Here is a 22,420-nt window from a genome sequence, read left to right on the forward strand (position 1 = left end):
CTCTCAGTGATGTAAAAATTATTGCTTAAAATAGAAAAAAAATTTTCTTAAGATGAATATAAAGACAATGTTGAACCATGAACACAGCTCTCTGGAAGGCAGTGGTGGTGTCCATGATGCGCTGCAGGATTATGGTTTCCAGTTCCTCCGGGTTCATCTCGTGTGAGTTCAGAGGGACTCCATTAAATAAAGCCAGAGGCAGGGCACCTAGACCACTGTTTTTGTAGAAAAGGGTACCATCCTAGGTCAAACAGAATAAAGACTAAAGAGTGAGTTATTACTTTTCATTAACCAGCGAAAACTGACTGGTAATTACCATTATTTACAATTAACAGTTTCAAAAAGAAAGCAATTTTATCTTACCTTTCTTTTATAATCATACTCAGACTCCACTCCTAGAATCCTTTGAGGACTGGCATTTGGGAATTTTCTTTTCAGGTAAGCAGAGATTGTATCAACAGACAGCGTCTTTCCAACATTTATTTTGTTATATAGCTGCAAGAGAGTGGGACAGCAGTTCAGACTTCAGACCACTGTCAATAAACCAACTGTGTTTGAAGAAGCTAATAGCAGAAGTAAAATCAGAATTACTCATCCAGTAAAAAATGCATCAAACTGTAGGATAACACAAAACACAATAAAGTAATGGACCTCTGAGGCCCAGAGAGATATGAGCTGGCAAGAAGCACTTGCTAAAACAAGAGATTTATATATGTGATGTACTTACTGAGACCATAGACATCACAGCCTGGGATAAATCATACTCGTCTGCAATGTAATTCAGCAGTCGGTAAAATCCAACTCCCGCATCAGAGAAGCCATCAATCTCATCTTTGGGGTTGACAACAAACACAAATCCAATTCTATAGGAACAGGGACAAAACAAGTATTCAATTTGCAGGTGAAATGAGAATCACTACCTGGTTAAGAATATAAATGCCAAGAGCAGCCCACATAAACAGCTGTGGAGGTGTGAAAAATGACAGCGCCTACCTCAGAGGAATTTTATGCTTGTAGAAAAGCTCTGCTAGTTTCACCAACTCAACACTTTCTTCCTGCAGGGGATCTAGAAACAGCACCTGAGGACAAAGGCATCATTACCAAACATGGCCAATAATGCTTAAATTATGCAATCTAATTTGGATAGGTGTGTACTTCTGGGTGAATTAATCTACTTTGAAGGCATTCTTCAGTTCTAATTTCTTTATAATCCTCTACATTTTCATTTATTTATTTATTTTTAATTCATCTTAAAGCAGATTTTGGGTAGAAAGGACTGATAGGAAGCACAGGCATTCCAACTTTGTCCTCAGCTGATGTCGGCCAAAGTCCTTTTACAATTGGGTCACCCCTCAGTTTTTATGTCTAATGTTCTAAATAACGTACCAGGTTGAAGAAATTGCGTCGTATCTGTCGGATGACACCAGGAAAGGTTGCTCTAAGGAGCTCCTGCACGCCGGTTGGCCAGCTGCGGTACATGTGGTCATTCTCAATATCATTCATCCACTGAAAAAACATACATCAAGGCTTTCCTTTAGGAGAACAGTCACTACATCTAATAATAATGCTTTTGTCCACTTAGAGACACAGAGGAAAGCAATCTGAAAACACAAACATTCAAACGTTGATTGTTGACAGATGTGAAATTCTACATGTGCCATTTTTATAAAACTTTCTTAATAACATTAAAAGGGTCAAGGGGGAGCCAACAGAAAACACGAGTGTACAATTGAATAAATTTTCTGTTTACAGCTGTCAGACAGCATTGAGACTGCATTCACTCGCTTGTCACCAGTCTAATTTCCAACCATGCAGAAAAAGTTAATGGATCAAAAGAATTATGCTTTTGGATTAAACTCACCAAGATAGCTGGATGTCTGATATCCAAGGCATAGCTGTCATCCACAGTGTTCAAAGGTAGCTTCAGCAGCCTGCCCTGATCCTCCCCCTTAATGCCTAAGCTATGAAGCCCCTCCAAGACCCGGGCCTCTCTTCTGAGGATGTCCAAAATACTGCAAATGCAAGATTAGTGGTAAGTTATTGTTTTTTGTTTTTTTTTTCATTTTTTATATGAATAGTATAATAAAGGGTTTTCTATGCGCATGTTCTAATCCTCTTGAACCGGGATGGTGGACATTATATGTGAGTGTAAGGCTTCCTGCAGAGAAACCCTGTTTCTTTCTGCTGGGTTCCTACCTGAAAGGGTTGTGAATGTCCAAATCAATGTGCAATCCGTTGATAAATAGTTCTCCATCTCCTGGGTGAACACCAATACTCTCACTGAGTTGCTGAAAAAACACAAACCCAAGAGTTGCCTAATTCGCCAACGATACCAGATATTCTGACAGGAAAGATTTGCAAAGGGGAACGTGTGCAGAAAGAAGACAGTTACACTAAAACAGAATTTATGTCAGATAACGTTCAGAAGATAATTCCCCAAAAGAAAACTTTTGCATTAATTACAGACATTTGCAAAGATACCATCTGCACCTTCATGCAGGAACACTGCGTATGATATCACACCTTTTGGTTCTCTGCAATTTCTTTTCTCATTTCCTGCTTTATGGCCACTCTTGTCAGTGATCTGTGGGAACAGTAAAACATGTACAGTCACCATCAGCTTTTACCACATCCCCAGCTGGCAGTAAAACACCACTTTTAATCTCCAAAAAATCTGCAGGCCCACAAGAGGGTGTGTGTGCAGTCAATTCCCTGTAAACACCCATCTCTTACTCAGCACTTTCTGATGTTATTACAAGCTGGCTGAGCCAAAATAAGCAAACATTAAAAAAAAACTGATCAGATGCCTGTATAACAGATTTATTTATATTTATATGGAATTTTTGTGGAGGCAGTAGGTGTACCAAGAGGGACAGAGGAGGTAATAATTATCACATAAAAGGGTTTATGTAAGCAATATTTCAAGAGCACTTTAACAAGAATCAGTACGCTTAGATCCACACATTGTAACACACAGTAAGGATCCGATATGGATTTTGGAACTGTACCAAATACTGTAGCCAGTAAACAAAGCAGAGGAATTAAAATGAAATTTCTAACCTGGCTTTGCTGGGAAAGTTCTGACTGAGGTCTCGCATGACCTTCAAAGCATCAAACTTTGGCACAGACAAGATTCTTGCTGCGGCTTGAAAACTTAGATCTGTGAAGAGCATACAGCAAAAAAAACAAGCTTTGAGTTTGTACATTAAAAAGACTTTTACACTGAAAGAAATACATGCAAGAAATCAAAAATGTGTTCTGAAAATGAGAGCACTGTGAAAAAACTGTGTTCAATCTGTTTCTGTTGCACAGATAAGAGAGTCATGGTGCATTCAGAGCCACATAGTAAAATCAGAAACAAATACTGAAATAGTTTCAAGGTTCTCATTCATCGCACTTGTTCAGATCTCTCCCTAATGGAGACGCATATTCATCAGAAGCATGTCAATCCTGATTGGCTGGTGATTGTGACACTGACATCACACTACCAATAATTAACATGGGCTGCAACACAGCACCATTCACACATAGACATCATATATACATAGACGCCTCATTGAGCGCTGGAGAGTGAACCAGCTTCGCCGCCATATTGGATGGGTCTCCGCTGTCGAGTTTTGCTGCAGCGTCAACGTAGTTTCCCCACAAAACTCTTTTGTGGAACAACCCGTATATATTACACACTAAAAAAAATACTTTTCTACATAATTGGTTGGTAAATAATATTAACACAGTGAATAATCTCCTGAATGCAAGTGAATTGTTAGACTTATTATGATATTATTATTATTAGAATTATTCCTGCACACCAAGAACCCAGTAGAGGCAACACAGAATTAAAAAGTAGAAGGAGAAAAAAGCGTAGCTTCATATATGAGTAACGAAGCAGAGCGCTGGAGGATTTAATGTACTGCACAAAGGACAATCATGAGACAACAAGTGGGGAGAAGACATTCCATTTAACAAAGAATGAATGAAGGATAAAATAAACCTAAATTAACACTAATATACACACATAAATATATATATATATATATATATATATATATATATATATATATATATATATATATATATATATATATATGATGGAGGATTCTTCACACCCTTTCCACAACACAGTGATGAAACAACAAAGTGTGTTCAGTGAGAGGCTTCTTCAGGTCCGATGTAAGACTGAAACATAGAGGATCATTCCTGCCAGCAGCCATCAGCCTCCGGAACAAGACCTCCACAAATTAATTATTATATACTACAATACTGAATTTCCCTTTGGGATTAACAAAGTACTTTTCATTTTTTATATACATATATATATATATATGTATATATGTATAATGTAATGTTACTTCTGAGTGCTATATTTTATTATTAAACCTACATAAAATGAAACATCCTGGGTCTAATGTCTTGCTGTTCTGTATACAGTAAAATTTGGATTGTCGTCATTAAATCTTACTCCAAGGTTTTTGGAAAGTTAGCAGCCCTTGTGTACCAGGAAATGTCCCTTGGCAGTCTAAACCTATTGCAGCATAACTAAGGGATAGATAGCTAGTGATCCCTAACTATTGGACTTATCAAAATATTTTAACTTAAAATCACGTTGTTTTTTAATGTTTTACAGTGATCTGTATCATAACAATATCTCTGCCCTTTGTAACAAACCAAACTGTGAAGAAAAACAGGTAAAAATCCGTGGAGTTCTTGTCGTGGTTGGACCTACACCTTACAAATAAATGCATTGGAGGCGCATGGGAGACCCATCCAAGATGGCGGCGCGATGAGACGTCAGCTCGTATAGGCGGCGTGATACAATGCGGCGTCTACGTATATATGATGTCTATGCATTCACAGGTCTGATCTCGCGTTGGACGGAGCATATCTCATTCATCCCTAGTAAGCTTAATTGTCCATAGATGGTTCCCCACAGCTTCCTTCTCTGGACACTAGCTGCACTTCTTCTTCATAGACTAAGGCCCATAATCGCAAAGTTATTGTTATGCCGTTAACACACCAGCTCATGACGTGTCTCCTTTATAGCACTGCAGCTACTATATTTGCTTTAGCTTGCAAACCATCTGGCCAAAATGTCAGAAAATTTCCCTCACAACAGAGAAGACTGAGACTCTGTGGATTGGTCCTACATCTGTGGTAAGAAAATCTTGAGAAAGGATCCACACCAGGTCTGCTCAGGTTGGTAGTCCAAGCCCCTGGTCAGTGCAGGCATTTATCTTTTATTTTGTCATTCCATTTTTTTAGGGCACTATTTTATCTAATTTTATTTCACTTATATAATTTTTCTATTTAAATTGTTTATCTTTAGTCAGTCAGTCATCATTTTCTTAACCGCTTGTCCAATTACGGGTCATGGGGAAGCTGGAGCCTATCCCAGCAATCACTGGGCGAGAGGCAGGGTACACCCTGGACAGGTTGCCAGTCCATCACAGGGCCAACACAGAGATACAAACAATCATTCACGCCCACACTCACTCTTAGGGAGGATTTAGAGTAACATGCATTGGAGGAAGCCAGAGTAACCAGAGACAACTTACATATACACAGGGAGAACATGCAAACTCCACACAGAAAGGCCACCGTTTGAACTACAATGTCCAATTACATCCACTTATACAAGCAATTATTTCAATTTCTCCTGCATTTGTTAGCAACAATAAAACATACAAAGAAATATTAACCAGTAATGTTTATATGTTAAGTAGCTCATTAAATGATTATTATTAATAATAAATCCACTAATAAATACAGATAGATGAAATAAGGCAGTAAACATCTCAATATTCACTTAGTTATATTACCTTGCATTTCCCATACTTTAAGAGGGGCCATGTCATTGGTGCTCTCAAGAAGATGTCTGTGAAGCTCACCAAGTTGCTCTTGGAGCTCAGGATGAGATTTTCTTTAGAGAAATAAGCAGTCAGCGGGACAATATTACATAGAATCATGTTTTTTTTTAAATATATATTTCTATAAGAATAAAGGAAGTGTATAAAAATGGTACCCCATAGCAGAAATGAAAACAACATCTGTAACACAGACTTGTTGATGAAAGTTTTTCAGCTTACTTTAATGTTCCAAAAAAGAATCCTTGGACATCATCGCTATCATCATCCTCAGCATTTATAATGGTCTTTGAATCTACAAAACAAAAGATTTGTGTTTAATTGGTTTGGACACAGCAGGGTTTAGCACGCACTGCTTGATAAGATCCCAACTGACCTTTCACTTCAGTGTCATCCACAGCTTTGTATTCTGTGCTTTTGATGGCCAACTCAACACCATAACCAGATAATAGCATCTTTCGGGGCTTTGGATCCTGCAGCAATTACAAGCAAAGCAGTGCCTTAAATGTTAACTAGTGAACAGTGGAGTCTGTGTATTCATTAGTCTACAAAATATGATGATAGGAGGTGTACTCAAAACAAATATATGCAGCAAATAAAGCAGACAGAATTCAAAGAGACACATTGAAAGCAGAATTATTCATGCTGAAATATTTCAAAACATGGGATTCATGTGCTTCCACCGTTTCTTTAAAGGTTAAATGAATTTCCTACCTTTAGCTGCAAGATTCACAACAAATTTCGAAATATTTACGTTTTAAGTGATGGATAGAAATGTATAAAGACACAAGCATGGTAGGTGTTAGCGGAACACTATCTGTCAAAGCACAACTGCAATGTGAGTGGGAGAAGGGTTCATGCTATGTTAAATTCTCACTCTGCTGGTATTTCATCTTTCAATCTAATGTTCAGGCTGAACATGTTGTGTTTATCTCTGTGTGATCTTCCAGCTATTGGCAAGTCTGTTACCAGAGGGCATTTTTCAATAAAACTTCCAGTAAAATAAAAAAAAACAAAACAAAACAAAACAAAAAAAACATTCTCAAAGAGGTAACAAAAATTGCAATCTGCCACATGCAGCAACAAATTCACAGGCATTCAACCTTGACACTGATGTCATCCACGCTCCAAACGTCGTCTCAGTCTTTCACAAGCACAATCAGCCTTTTACACCCAGACTGCTTTAATCAACACACAACTTTAAAAAAAAACAAAAAACCTTTCAAGCATACTTTGGCATCTGGGTTTCAGTCAGTTTTGGAGTCTGTTGATTTTTTTCCCCAGGAAAATTGTTCACAATTCTACATAACATAGATGTACGGTTAAAACATTGAGTGAATTAATGAGAATGCTCCATTTGAACATGTATATTTTTACATTTTGTCATTTTACTGTTTTTTTTTTTTTCATCCAAAGCAGCTTTGACGTTCAAAGAAAAAAAAAGGAGTTTAAAAAGAACAAGTAGAGATCTGTGTGTAAGAGCAACTCAGGTGGAGCTGTTAGAAGACGTGTTCTCTGAAGAGATGATTTTTTGAGAGATTCCTGAAGGTACACACGCCTGTTTTGATACTGCTGTTCCGACAGCACTTGGTATTATTTAACCACTTTTCCTTTTCCCACTTAAAATACTGCCATTTTCACCAAAACAACAGGTTTTTATGGATAAAAGACCTGTTGTGGGTCAACTATTTCACTGGACTACTTTTAATGGATCCTTGCTGATGTTAGGAGGATTGCTGTTGTTGCAATATCATGAGCCACCGGAGTACAGTATGGCTTCTAAAATAAGTTGCTTTGGAGACTGGTCAAAAATAAGTTTTTACTGAATCTACAGTTATGATTGTAGCCTGCAATGTAAACGTCATTCAAGAATTTTAGCTTTCTGATGGTGAATAACATGTGCAGATACTTGGAAGGTAGACTGAGTAAAATACATATTTGTCATCTCACCATGGGACATCTGGTACCAATAGGTTAAAAAGTCAGAAAAAAAAATTCTGTAATTTCGCTTCACCATATAACAAAATATCTTGTGATTATTAGAGTTATAGCTTCAAACTGTTATGCTGGGATTGAAAAGAAGCATCTTTCAGTCAATGTTGAATACAAGTTATTTGACTGTTTTGGTCCTTGGAGAAAATAAAAAATAATACATTGTTCAAAGGGAATCATTAACCACTACCATGTAACTCAAAGTCAGTCATACTTTCTGGAACCTGTCTTCTTAGGAAGTAACACGGATAGTGAATTAAGTGGTGATTTTAACATAACCTCCTCTGGAGCATGTTAGCAGTTCATCATAACTTACTGAGGTGATATACCCTCGTAAGCAGCCATCCATCATTGTAATCTGAAAAACTCACAGTTATCCCTGAAGTTACCTTGATAAGAGAAAATCCAGCTTCGAAGTACAGGCATGTATTCTGAGAACACTTCCAGAGCAACGGTCAAATTAACACTGGTAATATGGATGAAACGGTAACATTAGTTTTAGCTGATATGTGTAGAATTGCTATTAAAGACAAAAACCCACTTAAATTTAACTGTGATGGGTGGAAAACGACAAATGTGTAAGCATATTCTATTCTATGATTATTCTTAATAAAAAAATTTAAAAACTGAAAATGTAAAAGCTAATACAATAATGGATGGTGTTTGCATTCTTTTCTTTGGTTTAATTCAAAAGAACTATACAAACTGTTGAATAAAAGTATGAAGAAAGCTTATTCATTTTTACTATTTTTTCACTCTTAACCCAGACACTATTATTAAACAGTTTATGCAAATGACTCACAGTGCTGTTTATACTAGGGAGTACCCTTCCAGAACGCACACTTACTTTTAATATCTGAAAGTCATATGGTGCTATAGCTTGAAAATCTTCAGTGCTTTTTATCAGCATCATTCATTCACAAAGGAAAAAAAAAGGTAAGAATTGTAACGAATCAAATGTAAAGAATAAAATATTATTTCTAACAAAAACACCAGATAATATTTTTTTTGGTAAAAACTGAATCATCTTTTTTAGTGGATCATTTAAGTGCTGTTCTTCAATAGAGAGAGTGAACAGGAGGTACAGGAAGTGGCTTTGTTCAAACTGCTAGAATTCAAACATGATGACCCTTATCACCAAAGAAAAGAGACGTGGACACTGAGTCTTTATCATTGTTTTTGCCTTAGTCATATAAGAAAAATGTCACCAGAAGGTAGAGATGATTAACAGCTACCATCTAAATCCCAAGAAATACTATGAATAAAAGGAAAAACTGAGATTAAAATGCTTATGCACCCATTTCGATACAGACTTATTCCAATGTCAGTGGCACTTATCCCAGCAGCGACAAGGCGAGAGGGAGGGTATAACCTGGAGAGCTCACCCATTCAACGCAGGGCAAACAGAGGGAGCCGAAAAACCACTTGTGCCAAGAGAAAATTTGGAACCGTTATTCTACTTAAAAAGCATGTTTTTGACTGTGGGAGGAAGCTGGAGTACCATGTACAGGTACAACATGTAACCCACTCAGAAGTACACACCCAGCACCAGGAACCTTCTTGCAGTGAGCCAACAATGCTGACCATAAAACCACCATGTAGTCTGAGCCAAAAATGTCACAGAAAAAACTGGACTAAAACATGTTTACTGCTTTTAACTTATCTAAAAGAAACAAAAGTCTAAGGACCAGAGTTAGACTGAAGCTAGTTCTGATTTTCTACTAAAGACTACAAGTTACAAAGACACCAGTTGTTGAGTCCATCATTTTGATAAAGTTTTTGTCAGCATTTCACATTAACAGCAACAAAAATGTAAAGAAATTGATAAACAGGAAATGGAAATGATAAACAGTTGAATCTTTTAAAAAAAACAGTCTTATGGGATTAATTTACAACAAAAAAAAAAGACAATTTTATCCTTTATATCTAAATTCAATTAGGAAAAAACAACACAATAAGCCATCATTCTACTGCTATAATGCCCAAAAAGACAAGTATAAAGATCAATAAGAACAATAAAAATGACAAAAAATTTTTAATGGATTATTTTTTATTTATTTTTAAAAAATCTATTTTTTTTAACAAAAAAATAATCTATTTTAAAATTGTGAAGCAAAAAAATCTCGATATTCGATTTTTAGATTCGATTTTCCCACCCCTATTAAGAGGCATCTTATTCAGTAGGAGAGATAGCAAATACTGGAAGTGAAGGTAAATATATGAAAAGTATTTCTACTTACCGCTACAAAATGGCGCAGAATATATCTGAGTTTTCCGTCTTGAGCTTTCTCTGACAGCACTTTATGAAAAGAGGCAAACTTCTTGGTTCCAATCTGAGCATATAGGATCACAACTGGTACATCTGTTTTATTAACTCCTGGATATGTGTGATCATGCTTGTACAAGTACGGTTTTGGCCTGCAATTATTTGAAAATACTGTTAAAGACATTTCAGTCAGGTGAAAGAACTGAAGAATAAAAATTTCTGCTTTTTTCTGCTCTCATGTATTCATTTCATCGACAAAAGAGAAAAACATTCCTTGTTGTTCCATTCTATTCTTTCTGTTCTACAGTCATTTAGCAGACGCTTTTCTCCAAAGCGACTTGCATCTGAGAATGTTACCTGTTTACAGCAGCTTTGAGAAGCTTCTTGATGTCCTTGGTGCTGCAGCTGAGTTGGCCGTGGACGGAGACAAAGGCAGGGCAAGCCGGAGGTGGAGGCTCATCGCTGGCTATCTGTTAAAAACAGGATGGGAAAATATGATCAATGTTGCAATGAATAAAAAGAGGTCTCATAATGCCAGGGCTCTCCATTATTCCATAACAAATGCCAGTACATAACAGATTTATTAAAAGACTTGCATGTATTATAACATCTGCTTTTTGTAAAACAAAAATATCTTTTGAATTTTATTTTAGGAAATACTTTTTCACATATAGTCTAACAGTCCAAACAGCAAAAAAACTCGTCACAAAAATTTACACTGTACTGCAAAAACCTGCTCATCATTTCATAAGAGCTAAAATGATGAAAGCTAAAAGGCTTTTATCACATTTTTGCTTAAACTGTTGAGTTCTTGGCAAATAATGAGAAATTAGAACATTTTTAGCAAATGAGCCTCACTTTGAGAAGAAAAATAATATTTTTGTGCATTCCTCTATACATAATGTAAACTTAAAGATGTTTCAGTAAAAATGAAGCTTTTACAAAACGCTGCATTCATGAAAATCACGTCAACACACTTTATACAGGTAAAACGTTTAGAAAAAAAAACACAACACACTCTCCATTCAAGCATTTTCACCTTCCTGCCCACAGCTTCCCACTTAGAGCACATCTTACATTTTCTTACTGTCGGCAAGAAAATCTTTTCAGCCCCTGCTGAATTCTACTCACATATGGGACATCATTTCAGGAATATGCTGCCCATTTTTTCCTGTTCTTTACCCTTACCAAACTATCCTGATTTTTAAACAACTTCTCCTGCGAGATGCAGTAATTTAGCTAATCAAAATTTAATTATAAAAATAAACAGCTATTAATTCATGTCAGAACTTAAGAGTGTGCTACATTTTGAAAATGTTTGTCAAACTGCGCTGAAAGGTCAAAATTATTTGATGGGTATGTAAATCTATTGGTCTTTCCAATTTTTTGAAAAAAAAAAACAAAAACAAAAAAAAAACAAGTCAGACAAGCGCACCGTCACTGGCTACGCTCAAAATGAAAGGCATGTGTCAGTTTTTCAGTTTCATTTCGAACACTATGATATTTTATGAGAAGTTTCAGATGGCAGAATTTGGCTGATCTCTCTGCTGTAAGCGGCAGTTCGTCTGGCTTGCCCATCAGAAACTCTCTCTGGTTCTCCAAACAGTCCTCTGACTGACATCTGCTGCAGGGGAGACAATGACATTTCACTACTACTAAAAGTACATATCCATTTCAAGCTGTTTTTTTTTTTTTTTTTTTTTTTTTTACACATGCACTGAGTTCTGAAATGTTTGGAGCTGTGGCATGGGGGAATGGAAAATGCCAGCAAAATTCACTCCTTACTTTTGCATTTTCCATTTTCCATCTAGTCCCAAAGTAAAAGCTCCAAAAAAGTAAGTACTAGCTGAAACAGGTGTGCATGCTTATTAGAGTTTCTGCTTCATTTTCTTTTCTTCTGACCGGTTTGCTGCTTTCTACTGACTTCTTGCTACATAAAAACTGTATTTATTTAAAAGCAACAAGTCATTCATGGTGGAACCTCATTTGTTATCCCCAACTTGTAAAAGAAAAAAAACCCATCTACAACACATTTTTGTATCTTTTACAGAAGCACCTACCACAAGCCACCAGTTCGGCTCAACAGTGGAATATTTTTAACAACAAACCTGCTGGGATGCATGAACAGCTGGTGAGTAGGCTCGCAGCGCCAAAGCAAATCTGAGGAGATGAACTTGAAGATTGGTGAGGAACTGGCCCGCCTTCTTAATGATCAAGTTGTAAAATGCACGCACAGACTCTGTGAAATTAAGACAGGTAATAAGAGGTATTTGAGTGATCAAGTAAATTATTCAATATCTGTCTAATAGAGCTAAGAAATATCTCAAATGTGAGTAATGTGCAGTTGGGAAAATACAAACCTCCCTGCTTGTAAACAGTGAGTTCTTTCACAGTGTCAACAAACTGCCAGAATTTCTCATTCCCATCTTCTCCAATAAACTCACTGTGGAGAAGGAAAATATGGGTCTGAAATCATTTCTTTTCTCTGAGCAAAATATTACATTTTGACAAGGCAAGTTTATTTCTATTGCACTTTCTATGTTCAATACTATTCAAAATGTTTTACATAAAAACATCAAAAGCATTCCAATGGAATCCAAGAAGCATTAAGAAGAAACTTTAAAAAGAAATTAGTAAAAGCAAAATCGTCCAAAAAAGATTGATTTACAGACTGAAAAATGCTTTTGAATGTACAGCCATAGACGATACTGAGGTTGTGTCATGTTCATGTCTGACAAGAGTTTATATTCTCAAATTTTAACTTGATCAGAGGGATATTTAGACACTCACATCAGATTTATAAAATTCAAGTTAGACTTATTCACAAAATGCACACAATCTTAGATGTTTGTTGTCAAAACATCAGAAAACGTTGACAATATATCTCTGAATATATGTCTGACAATATATATTAATATATAACATAAAAAAAATCGAAAGTGCAATAATATTTAATGTTTCTAATTATTTAACCAACAAACTAAAAAAATGTTCGAGGAGGGTTTCCTTTAAATTTACCAATCTTTCAGAAGAAAGTAGCTGCAAACCCAGCAGTATTACAGAACTGTAGTTGCTTGAGAATTCATAGAAATTTTAAATGACACATAAAAAGGCGCATGTGGCTATGAATGATGTGCTTCAACATTACTACTATAGCTTGATTGAAAATAACTTAATCATTAATAACCTAACCAATACATTTACATAAAATAAACTACTGCAATTTGATTTTTGATTTAATTTGAAGTTAAATACTGACCGAGTCCTCGCTTATTTTGACAGATATTTGAACAATTACATTTTTTGTACATAATAAAGAAAAAAAAGCACTATCCAGCTTTTAAGAGTTTTGATGTTTTAAACTAGTAACTTTAAAGGAACATTGTGTAACGTTTTCGTTTTTTTACAAGCCAAAACTGATGTCTGCACTTACATACGCATTATCATTAGTTTATTACGACCTCCGCTAATAATCTGACAAATTCTGGTCAGTGAAGAATTTTAGATCTGTTTATGCATGCAACAGAAGAGTCGGTAGTGAAGTGCCACGATCTATCACACACAGGGGCGGAAAAGCCGGAGAAGGGCGGCAAGAGAGGCTTACTACCCCAGCAATTTGGGAAATCTGTTCAACTGTCATTTACAAAAATAGTGGACCATGCATATGCAGCAGAAGCACGGGAGCCATTTTCACCATCGCCTAGAAAAAACAAACAGCATGTAAAAGGCAGCAACCGTAAGAGTAGGATCAACATCGGGCCAGCATTCCCCAGGTGGAAAGCAGTTCAAGAAAGAGAAAGATTTTAAAAGGGACGCTGAAGTTGCAAGCTTCCTCCTCGACAACTAAGTCAACTGTGCATCTTAAATTAGCCTAAAGCTAACTTTTTTTTATTTATTCTCTTTGTTACAGTGTTGCTCATTTTGATAGGCAGCATAATGGCAGATGATGCTAAAACACAGCTGCCTTGTTGGTACAGATCTTTGCATGGTTGCAGTAGTTGCTTGCAGTAAACACCAATCTTTTATGAGAGCAAATGACAGCTTATAAAGCCTATCCACCACCTTATAGGTCACCGGATTTCAATGCATGTGTAGTTTCTGTTTTATTGTGTGTGTACTGGATAGCAGAGGTTGGAATTATGTTTACCTCCATGCCACGAATTTGCTCTGCTCATGAACTAAGCCACTGTTTTTCAACCTTTTCTGAGCCATGGTACATTATTTTTATTGAAAAGATCACAGGGCACATCACAAACCAAAAGTGTTGGGAAATGAAATTCAACTTCATATCAACAATATACAGATGTTCTTGACTAAATTTCTTGAATAAAATCATTTTCCATGACACACCTGACAATCTCTTAAGGCACACCAGTGTGCCATGGCACAGTGGTATAAAAAACACCGAATTTTATTCCAATCAGCACAGAACAAATACACAGTATGGAGATAACTTGAAGTGTTGCCGAGGCTTTTTTTTTATATGCAACATCTACTGTTTTTGCATCAAGTCTTCAAAAGAATACGTCATTTTTTTTAATGCAATACATGATTATAACATTAGATGAGAGTAATACTTGCACAATGCCCCTTTAAAGTTTACTGACAGGGATATATTTGAGTGGTATAGAGACTGAATGTTGATTGCATTTTATTTTAATTGCAACTAATTTATCAGATCTAGCCTCTTGAAATAATTTCCTGTCATATTATCTTTGGATCTTGAACTGACTCTGTGATTTTGTCACAGGGTTTTCTTTTTATCATTTAGGGGTAATAGGTCAACCAGTTAATATTGATAAAGAAGTAGAATCAGATGCCACACATGTTCATCGGTGGATTACTGTACCTCGTCTCCAGGAGGAAGGGGGTCATGCTCCACTTGGCTTTAAGACTGGCAGTAACGCCTTTAGTTGCTGATATAACGTGATGTGTATTCAGCAGCAGCAGCAGCGACAGCATTACTATAGTTTTCATTGTGGCGTAGGAACATGAACCTACATTAGAAGAGAGCAAAACACAACAGTCATCTCTGCAGACGTGCCAGCTACTGCCACGTAGTTACTGTAAATTATAACCTTTAACACACATCTGTGCAGATCTATACCAACACTCACACATTTCGCTTGTAATACAAGCTCACAACAAAAGACGTTTTGTTTGCTTTGTTTAATAAAGCAACAGATACTTCAGATGAGAAGGGTCATAAAGCAGAATAAAGTTAAATTAGCTTCAGAGTAGAAGTGTGCAGCTTTGTCGTGAAATTACAGCCTCACAGTTCCGTGGTTTAGATAACACAAATTACAAACACAGTTGCCTTTAAACATATATTAGTGTACATTAGTGTACAATTATCTAGCTGCTGTTAACTGTGTTACTAATAATGTAGCCCTCACCCAGTTGGTGATGCTGACCGCTTCCATACAAAGCGAGAGGCTTCTGGGGGGTAAACCAGCAGCTAACAGCAGTCACAGCTAACCGGCGTCGTATTGAGGTGACTCGTGCGAACCGTTATTTCCGTCCAAAATGACAGAAAATGTTTTAATAAAACATGATAGATTATTATATTCCAACACATTTTATGTCATTGTTTAAACTAACAAACGGAGCTGATAGTAGGTGTGAAACGATTTAAAGCTAAGTAGTAATATGGGAATCTTTCGGGCACAGCGGTAGACAGCTAAGCGGGCAGAAGCTGTTGCTTAAACGCTTTTCCTCCAAACATCGGGGCATGTTTTGGCTTAACTGTCGCGTAATCACTGATTATGTCGGTTTAATATGCCTGGCTTGAATGACATTTAGTTCTGATAAAAAAAATATATATAAAACTAATGTCAGCATTTTATTGTGTGTAACGTTCTAAAACCTGCCCCCATATCACTGGAGTAGTAGTAGCGATACTACTAATACTAATAAAAATTTAAAAAAAAGTGGGTTTTGTATATGTGTTTCAAAATGCATTATTTATTGATTAGAAATGTGATAAATACATTTATAAATTCCTTGAGTCAGAAACAGAAACAAACATTTGTTTGGTGCAGTGTTTTTTTATTACACGTTTGAGAAAATAATGTCCAAACTTGGCTCAGTTCTCTAGTCTCTGTGGGATTAGATGACATAATGGTGTACAGGCATTCGGCAGCTGAATAAGGTCCATAAACTCAAGCATCCTGCAACTATATATCAGAGAAACAAAGGCTGAAAGTCACACTTACTGTGCACTGGGATGCATAAAGGATTTGACCGGTTTTAAATTACAACCTCATGCAGTTGTATTCTATGTTTAAGTAATTGTATTTAACGGGAAGTAAATGAGTAAACTATTTTTCCACCTTTTTTTTTTCATTTGTAAGTCAGCTTTTCTGCTTATTGTGCCCAAACGACCTTGATGACACCATTTTCCATATTGCTCTGGGAGTCAGCTGTTTTATAAGCTGACAGTCTCTCTCACGACCAGTTAAATGTTTCATATGAATAAAGTAGGTGGAGTGCCTTTCTAAACATGTTAGGCCATTCGAAGTTTGCTATCCATATAAGTCTTTGGTTTTAAAATAGTCGTGGCAAATCAAAGCAGCAGCAAATGAATAGATCATTAAAATCGACTGTTTGAATATGTTATATTCTTCGAGGATTGTATCACTTTCATCAGTGACGTAAGGTGACAATCGGATGAGCTTTTTAAAAAAAAAAGTTTGAAGGTTTAGAATTTAAATTTGTGCTTCAGCATCTGCTTTGTCTACCTTTAGCGGGCTTTTGGCTTTGCACTCTGTTAAACAAGATTATGGGATGGATGGGATGGGATGTAGAGCTCTCCCAGCCCAACCACGATGAGAGCATAACGCATATTTGTCGGCTCGGATGCAGCAGCATCCTCTCACAGCTTCAGCACAGCCAGTCAGACTGCCTTCAGCCCGTAAAGGATGCTACCAGCCGGAAGATCCGAGTCAAGAGTCCAGACAAAGCGATATCTCTGCCGAAGTAAGTCTGTCAACGAAATGAACCGCATTTTGATTTGAACTACACGGGATCAGCTTTTGAATAGAAAAGGGAGTGAAACGGAAAAACTCTCATTGATTGCCTCATTTACAACTTGATATCGGAGCATGGGAGTCGTCGGCACGGATGCAGCTCCACACCAGCTCCAGAAGTTGGACAGCCAGAGATGTGAATGCAATGAGAATTGAATTTGGACATTTAAAGCGCAGTGCAGACGGTGTGCGTTATTGTGCATTGGTCGATTTTATTCATATTGTGTGTCTTCCAGAAGCTAATCAACATGTGGCACTTAAATAAAAAGCACCTTTAATTTATTAGAGGTATGGAGGAATATTGATCTCCGAAGAGCCTTTGGGTGCAACTTATTCACGGTAATGGAATGAAGACACTAATTCTGAGATAATGGATGATAGATCCAATAAGCTCATTTTGGTTCCTATCTTAGCTGTCCTTTTTGTAATGATAGGTTACCAGTACATATGTCCTGCTGGCAGTAATTCGTGCCACTTTAAGACTGAGGAAAAATTCAGAGGGGTGAGTCTACTTTCTACCCCATATCAGGACAGCGATGACTTCTACAGAGATCAAGATCTGGAGGATGACAGTCCTCCAAAATTACCTTCGAAATTCAACTTCACCGAAAGAGACCTCGACAGGCACGTGGAGTTCAACATCAAGGGGGACGACGTGATAGTGTTTTTGCACATCCAGAAGACCGGGGGAACCACTTTCGGGAGACACTTGGTGAGGAATATTCGCTTGGAGCAACCGTGCGACTGCAAGGCAGGACAGAAGAAATGCACCTGTCATCGACCCGGGAAAGAAGAGTCCTGGCTCTTCTCCCGCTTCTCCACCGGCTGGAGCTGCGGGCTGCACGCAGACTGGACCGAGCTCACGAACTGTGTTCCTGTCATTATGGATAAAAAAGAGGCCCAGAGGAATAAAAGGTAACGAATTCACTCTTGATTTGCGTTTGGAGTCCCAGCAAAGAAGTTGAACATATTTTGTTTTAATACATGTGTGGGCTGCTTTGTGGCAGTGAAACCTTATGGATTCCTTATACAAAAAGTGGCCTTTATTTCATGAAGATTTGCATGGTCTCATCAGATTTTAAGTGTTCGTGATGAAATGGGCACAGGATGGGGAAATAGGTTGTAGTCTATCATCTCAGGTAATGACTAATACAGTGCACAGACAAATATGACACATTTCCTGCAGCTGTCTACAGCAGATAAAAGGTGATTTGTGGTAAGTAAATTCCTAAATATGTGAGACTCAAAGAAAGACAGCTGCAGCAGTCTCTAATCAAACTCTAAACAGTGCTTGACTTTGTCATAGACTGCTGCCTGTGTGTGTGTTTTGTCTTCGTCCCTGTCCTTCTCAGTGAACTTTTTCCTGTCTTGCCGTGTTGCCGTTGTTGTTGCTGACTTTATAACGCAGCAGCTATAACACAGGACTTCCATCTGAGATTAGAAAAAAATGTTTGTGGTAACACTCTCCAAATATTCACACACTTTGTAGTGGTTTCAGTGTAGCTGGATCAGACATTTACTGATGCAAGCTTGCTGAAAATGTATTGAGGACCCCCCATAACACCAAAAAGCACAGACACCTGACAACCTGTTGGCCTTTGTGGCGTGGTGTGATAACATTAAGGTGTCCTTTTCAATAACTATGTAGAAGCTGTTCATAGCTCATCCCTTTACACAAAATCATCTTATTTGTTGCCTTATTACCTCTACAAATCTGTTTGATGTTGTAAGAGAGGAAAAAAAACAGAAGAACAACTTACATTTCAAATACATTTTCTCTTTTTTATGCATTTGTAACTTCAGCAGGACATTTGGAATTATTAATGTAAAAGAGATGCAATACAAGCACTAAAGAGGCAATTTGCAATGACTGCATGAACAGTATACGTAATGTGCTCCATGTATGTGTTTAGTACTGTAAGCATATCCAGAATTGCTGATTTTAAAAAAAAAAAAGCACTTCAGTACAGACTGTTAATAGAAAAAACACACGAAAAAGCCAATTCATCAGATTGCAAGAGCTCTGACCATAATGTCTCATCACATAAGCTGGATTTCCGAACTGTGGAGAATGCCCTACCCCTTTCTGAAAAACACAATCATACAGCAAAGTACACAAGCACATGATATATTTCTGCTGTGCCAAGTGTTTTCTTTACTCAGGGAAGTGCTCGCTGGATGCGACAGCTCTTCATTTCACAGCTGCAGCATCTGTTCTGCACTTACAGTCCTCTTGTCGCTTGTTCTTTAGTGGGCTCCCGCAGAATCTATTCTGAGGTTATTCTGCTTCAACCAAGACTGCTGGCAGACACATTATGTTAGACACCCTCTGTAACCAGCTACTGCATAAGGCACATCTACTTAGATAACTAAAAGCATTATGCAAATGTCATATTCATAATTATTTTGTATATGAACGATGCCTTCATTAAAATGTCTATTAGGTCAAAGTAAAAAAGCTCACTTTTGTGCAACGTTTGTTGCAAACCTGCAATAATCCACTCGTTTTACTTCAATTGAGGTTGTACTGTGGGAATACCAATAGATATCACTGCCAAATTCAGATGCCAGGCCCTTCTTTTGTGGATGAGAATCTCTCAGCTCGACTGACTGTCTTTTCTCAGACGTACAACTTTCCAGCTCTTGAGGTGGCAGCCGGCGAGGGCTGAGATGGCAACCCCAGCATGGCCTTGCATGGCCTTTTCAACAGAGCAGGGCGTGCTGCACGGTGAGCCAGCCGTACGGCCCAGGAAAGGTCAGGCGTGTCAGGCTGGATCATTGTACATGTCCTACGGTGTGGCTCTTCTGGAGTGTGCTGTCAGTCAGGGGAGAAGTGAAGCTGGCAGGTCGGCTCTTCAGGGGCTCTCTGGAGAAACATACCTCTTAGTGATGTCCTCTTATGTTGCTTTGTCAAGAGTTTTATGGTATTACTTTGTCTGCTGCATGAATTTAGCTCGTTGAGGAGGTTGTTTTCCTCTCAGGCGACTGCAGAAGCCTGTGCTGAGGAGTGCTACTGGAATTATTTTTGATTCTTACATGTTCATTATCTGACTCTCCACTCTGGAATTACTCATGGAGATTTATTCAGTGTGACATTGGGGCACAAACGAAGGAAGAGATTTTCAACATTTATTTCATACCTAAGCAAAGAGAGGTCTGAGTAAGTCATGTCTTCAAAAGCCTGTGGATTAAAAGGTGGCAGTTAAGAATCAGAGAAATATGTAATTTCCTTTCCCATTAAAAGCAAAGAGCTTATTTTGTGACTTACGCAGTCACATTTTCCAGGATGTTTTTATTTTTGTGCAGTCAAACATCTGCCAATAAATACATAAACAACTAGAAAACAGGTTTATTTTTTGGTTAAAGAAAGCAAATTCTACAATAAAATAGTCTTTAGTCCTGATTGTGAGTATAGAGTGTGTTCCTCTATCAAATCAGCGAAGTCAATACTGCAGTGTTGCTTTCCAGTAATATGCTTATAAATGTGTGTACTGTTTTTTTCTCTCTGTGTGTTGGCCTTGTGATGGACTAGCCAGGATGTACCCTGCTTCTTGCTGGATAGCCATTGGGATAGGCTAGTAAATTTTATTTATTAACCTTTATTTTAACAGATAAAAAATAAAACATTGAAATCATGATCTTATTTTGAAGGCCAAGAGGTCAGCAGCACATAAATATACAGTCGTCCTTGAATTTATTCATCCCCTTTCATCCCCTTTACAGTCACTCAAATAATTGGAGACTAAAAAAAAAGAACTAAAAATTTGCTCAATTATAATTTATTGATATAAGACATTGATTTTTTTCAATTACTAGAGTTGAAGAACAAAACCAAAACAAACAAATAAATCAGTCCTGGACAAATTAGAGCACTTTTTTGATGAACAGTGGGACAAAATGCCTATCAACATGTGCAGAAGTCTGACTGAGAGGTATAGAAAACACCTGACTGTGGTGGAAACATCAACGGGTTGTACAACAAAAGATTAGTTTATGAGTGATGTAGCATATTTAATTTCATCATATTTGCTTGCTTTTTAAAAACAAATATATTAAAGCATAATTAGAAAATAATGTAATGATTTTCATGACATTTTTATTTATTATCACTTTAGTCAGTTTTAGCCTATTTCACTGTCAGCTGTTTTTTTTCCCTTCTTGAATAAGAGGGCATGAATACATTTGAGGACAGCAGTACAGTCAAAAAGTAGTTCACGAACAGTGATTTAACAATAGTAATCCAAAAAATTGCAGATGTATTGGTGATTAAAGTGTAGTAGTCGAGGAACAGTAACTTTTAAAAAACAAGAATCATTCTGGACGTCTGGAAGGTATTCCATGTAAATGGGGTAGCAAAAAAAAAAACAGAGAAACAAATTCATTTGCTGATGTAATCATCTGATATAATAAAGTATTTAATCCTGTGTTTATGACAAAAACAAACACACTTTACATCAGAATGGAGGCATTCAAGCGTTTGTTACTCATCAGAAAAAGAAAACTCTTCTCTTTAAATGAACCAAAACACAGAACCATGCACTTTTAAAAATGAAAATAAGAGAAAATGTCAAATTGTCTCAAGTAATATATGTTTTATAAGATTATAGAAAGGTAGGGTGGCATTATTCATCCAAAGCTTCCCTAACGTCCAATAACAAATCTTAAAATACATGATTTGCTTGGTTTTGACATACACAAACATGACATTTAGCCCTTTCTTATGTAAAAATAAACCCGATTCTTTTAAGGTCGACCTTTTGCTAAATTATTGAATCTGTGTGGGCATCTTTGTCATCTTAAAAGTTAAAAAAAAAAAAAAAAAAGATAACAAGGTTTGACAGCCAAATCAACAATTTGCAAAACCCCTAACATTTCTGCATAAGATATATTTTTGGGGAAATTCACCCATAAGTCTTTCAGTTATCGCTGGACTCATGGACGCTCATATCTTGTCTCATCCTTTGATAACAAAACAGCGGTGTATCACTTCGGTGGAGTCTTCGTAATGCATGGCTTTGATGAGTTCAAGCACAGTGTAGTGTGTCTGTAAATCAGGTTATTACCTCTGCGATGGAGGTTCTGTTTTTTATCTTTCTGTCAGGTGCTTATCAGGTTAAAATACATGCATATCTTCTAAACTGGGAGGCACTGAAGTACCTTTTCTGCCCATTTAGTGTTTAATTATTTTAGTTCATTTCATTTTCACACAGGAGTTTACCTTGGCCAGGTCACAACTCTATGAATACTTACTGGATACTAATTATCTCAACCAA

General features: G+C 37.1%; 2 protein-coding genes across 2 annotated transcripts in view; one reads left to right on the plus strand and one right to left on the minus strand.

Annotated features, from left to right (window-relative positions):
- Positions 1 to 15,240, minus strand: part of uggt2 (UDP-glucose glycoprotein glucosyltransferase 2) — a gene marked incomplete at its 5' end in the record, with an annotated part of 42,355 nt that extends 27,115 nt beyond the window's left edge. The window contains 18 exons of the mRNA XM_079254690.1: positions 77 to 241; positions 364 to 495; positions 728 to 863; positions 994 to 1,079; positions 1,387 to 1,506; positions 1,862 to 2,012; positions 2,197 to 2,288; positions 2,524 to 2,584; positions 3,061 to 3,160; positions 5,817 to 5,917; positions 6,084 to 6,156; positions 6,238 to 6,334; positions 10,094 to 10,271; positions 10,477 to 10,589; positions 12,228 to 12,358; positions 12,480 to 12,562; positions 14,969 to 15,116; positions 15,237 to 15,240. Of these exons, the coding sequence (XP_079110816.1) occupies positions 77 to 241; positions 364 to 495; positions 728 to 863; positions 994 to 1,079; positions 1,387 to 1,506; positions 1,862 to 2,012; positions 2,197 to 2,288; positions 2,524 to 2,584; positions 3,061 to 3,160; positions 5,817 to 5,917; positions 6,084 to 6,156; positions 6,238 to 6,334; positions 10,094 to 10,271; positions 10,477 to 10,589; positions 12,228 to 12,358; positions 12,480 to 12,562; positions 14,969 to 15,116; positions 15,237 to 15,240 (1,971 nt within the window). The remainder of the gene's footprint in view (positions 1 to 76; positions 242 to 363; positions 496 to 727; positions 864 to 993; positions 1,080 to 1,386; positions 1,507 to 1,861; positions 2,013 to 2,196; positions 2,289 to 2,523; positions 2,585 to 3,060; positions 3,161 to 5,816; positions 5,918 to 6,083; positions 6,157 to 6,237; positions 6,335 to 10,093; positions 10,272 to 10,476; positions 10,590 to 12,227; positions 12,359 to 12,479; positions 12,563 to 14,968; positions 15,117 to 15,236) is intronic.
- A 2,277-nt stretch (positions 15,241 to 17,517) lies between these two features.
- The window catches only part of hs6st3b (heparan sulfate 6-O-sulfotransferase 3b), a gene marked incomplete at both ends in the record, with an annotated part of 90,246 nt that continues 85,343 nt past the window's right edge, over positions 17,518 to 22,420 (plus strand). Inside the window, one exon of the mRNA XM_079253832.1 lies at positions 17,518 to 18,062. Within this exon, the coding sequence (XP_079109958.1) occupies positions 17,518 to 18,062 (545 nt within the window). The remainder of the gene's footprint in view (positions 18,063 to 22,420) is intronic.

The sequence above is a fragment of the Telmatherina bonti genome (genome assembly GCF_933228915.1).
Source record: "Telmatherina bonti genome assembly, chromosome: 15".
In the NCBI taxonomy this organism is placed as follows: Eukaryota; Metazoa; Chordata; class Actinopteri; order Atheriniformes; family Telmatherinidae; genus Telmatherina; species Telmatherina bonti.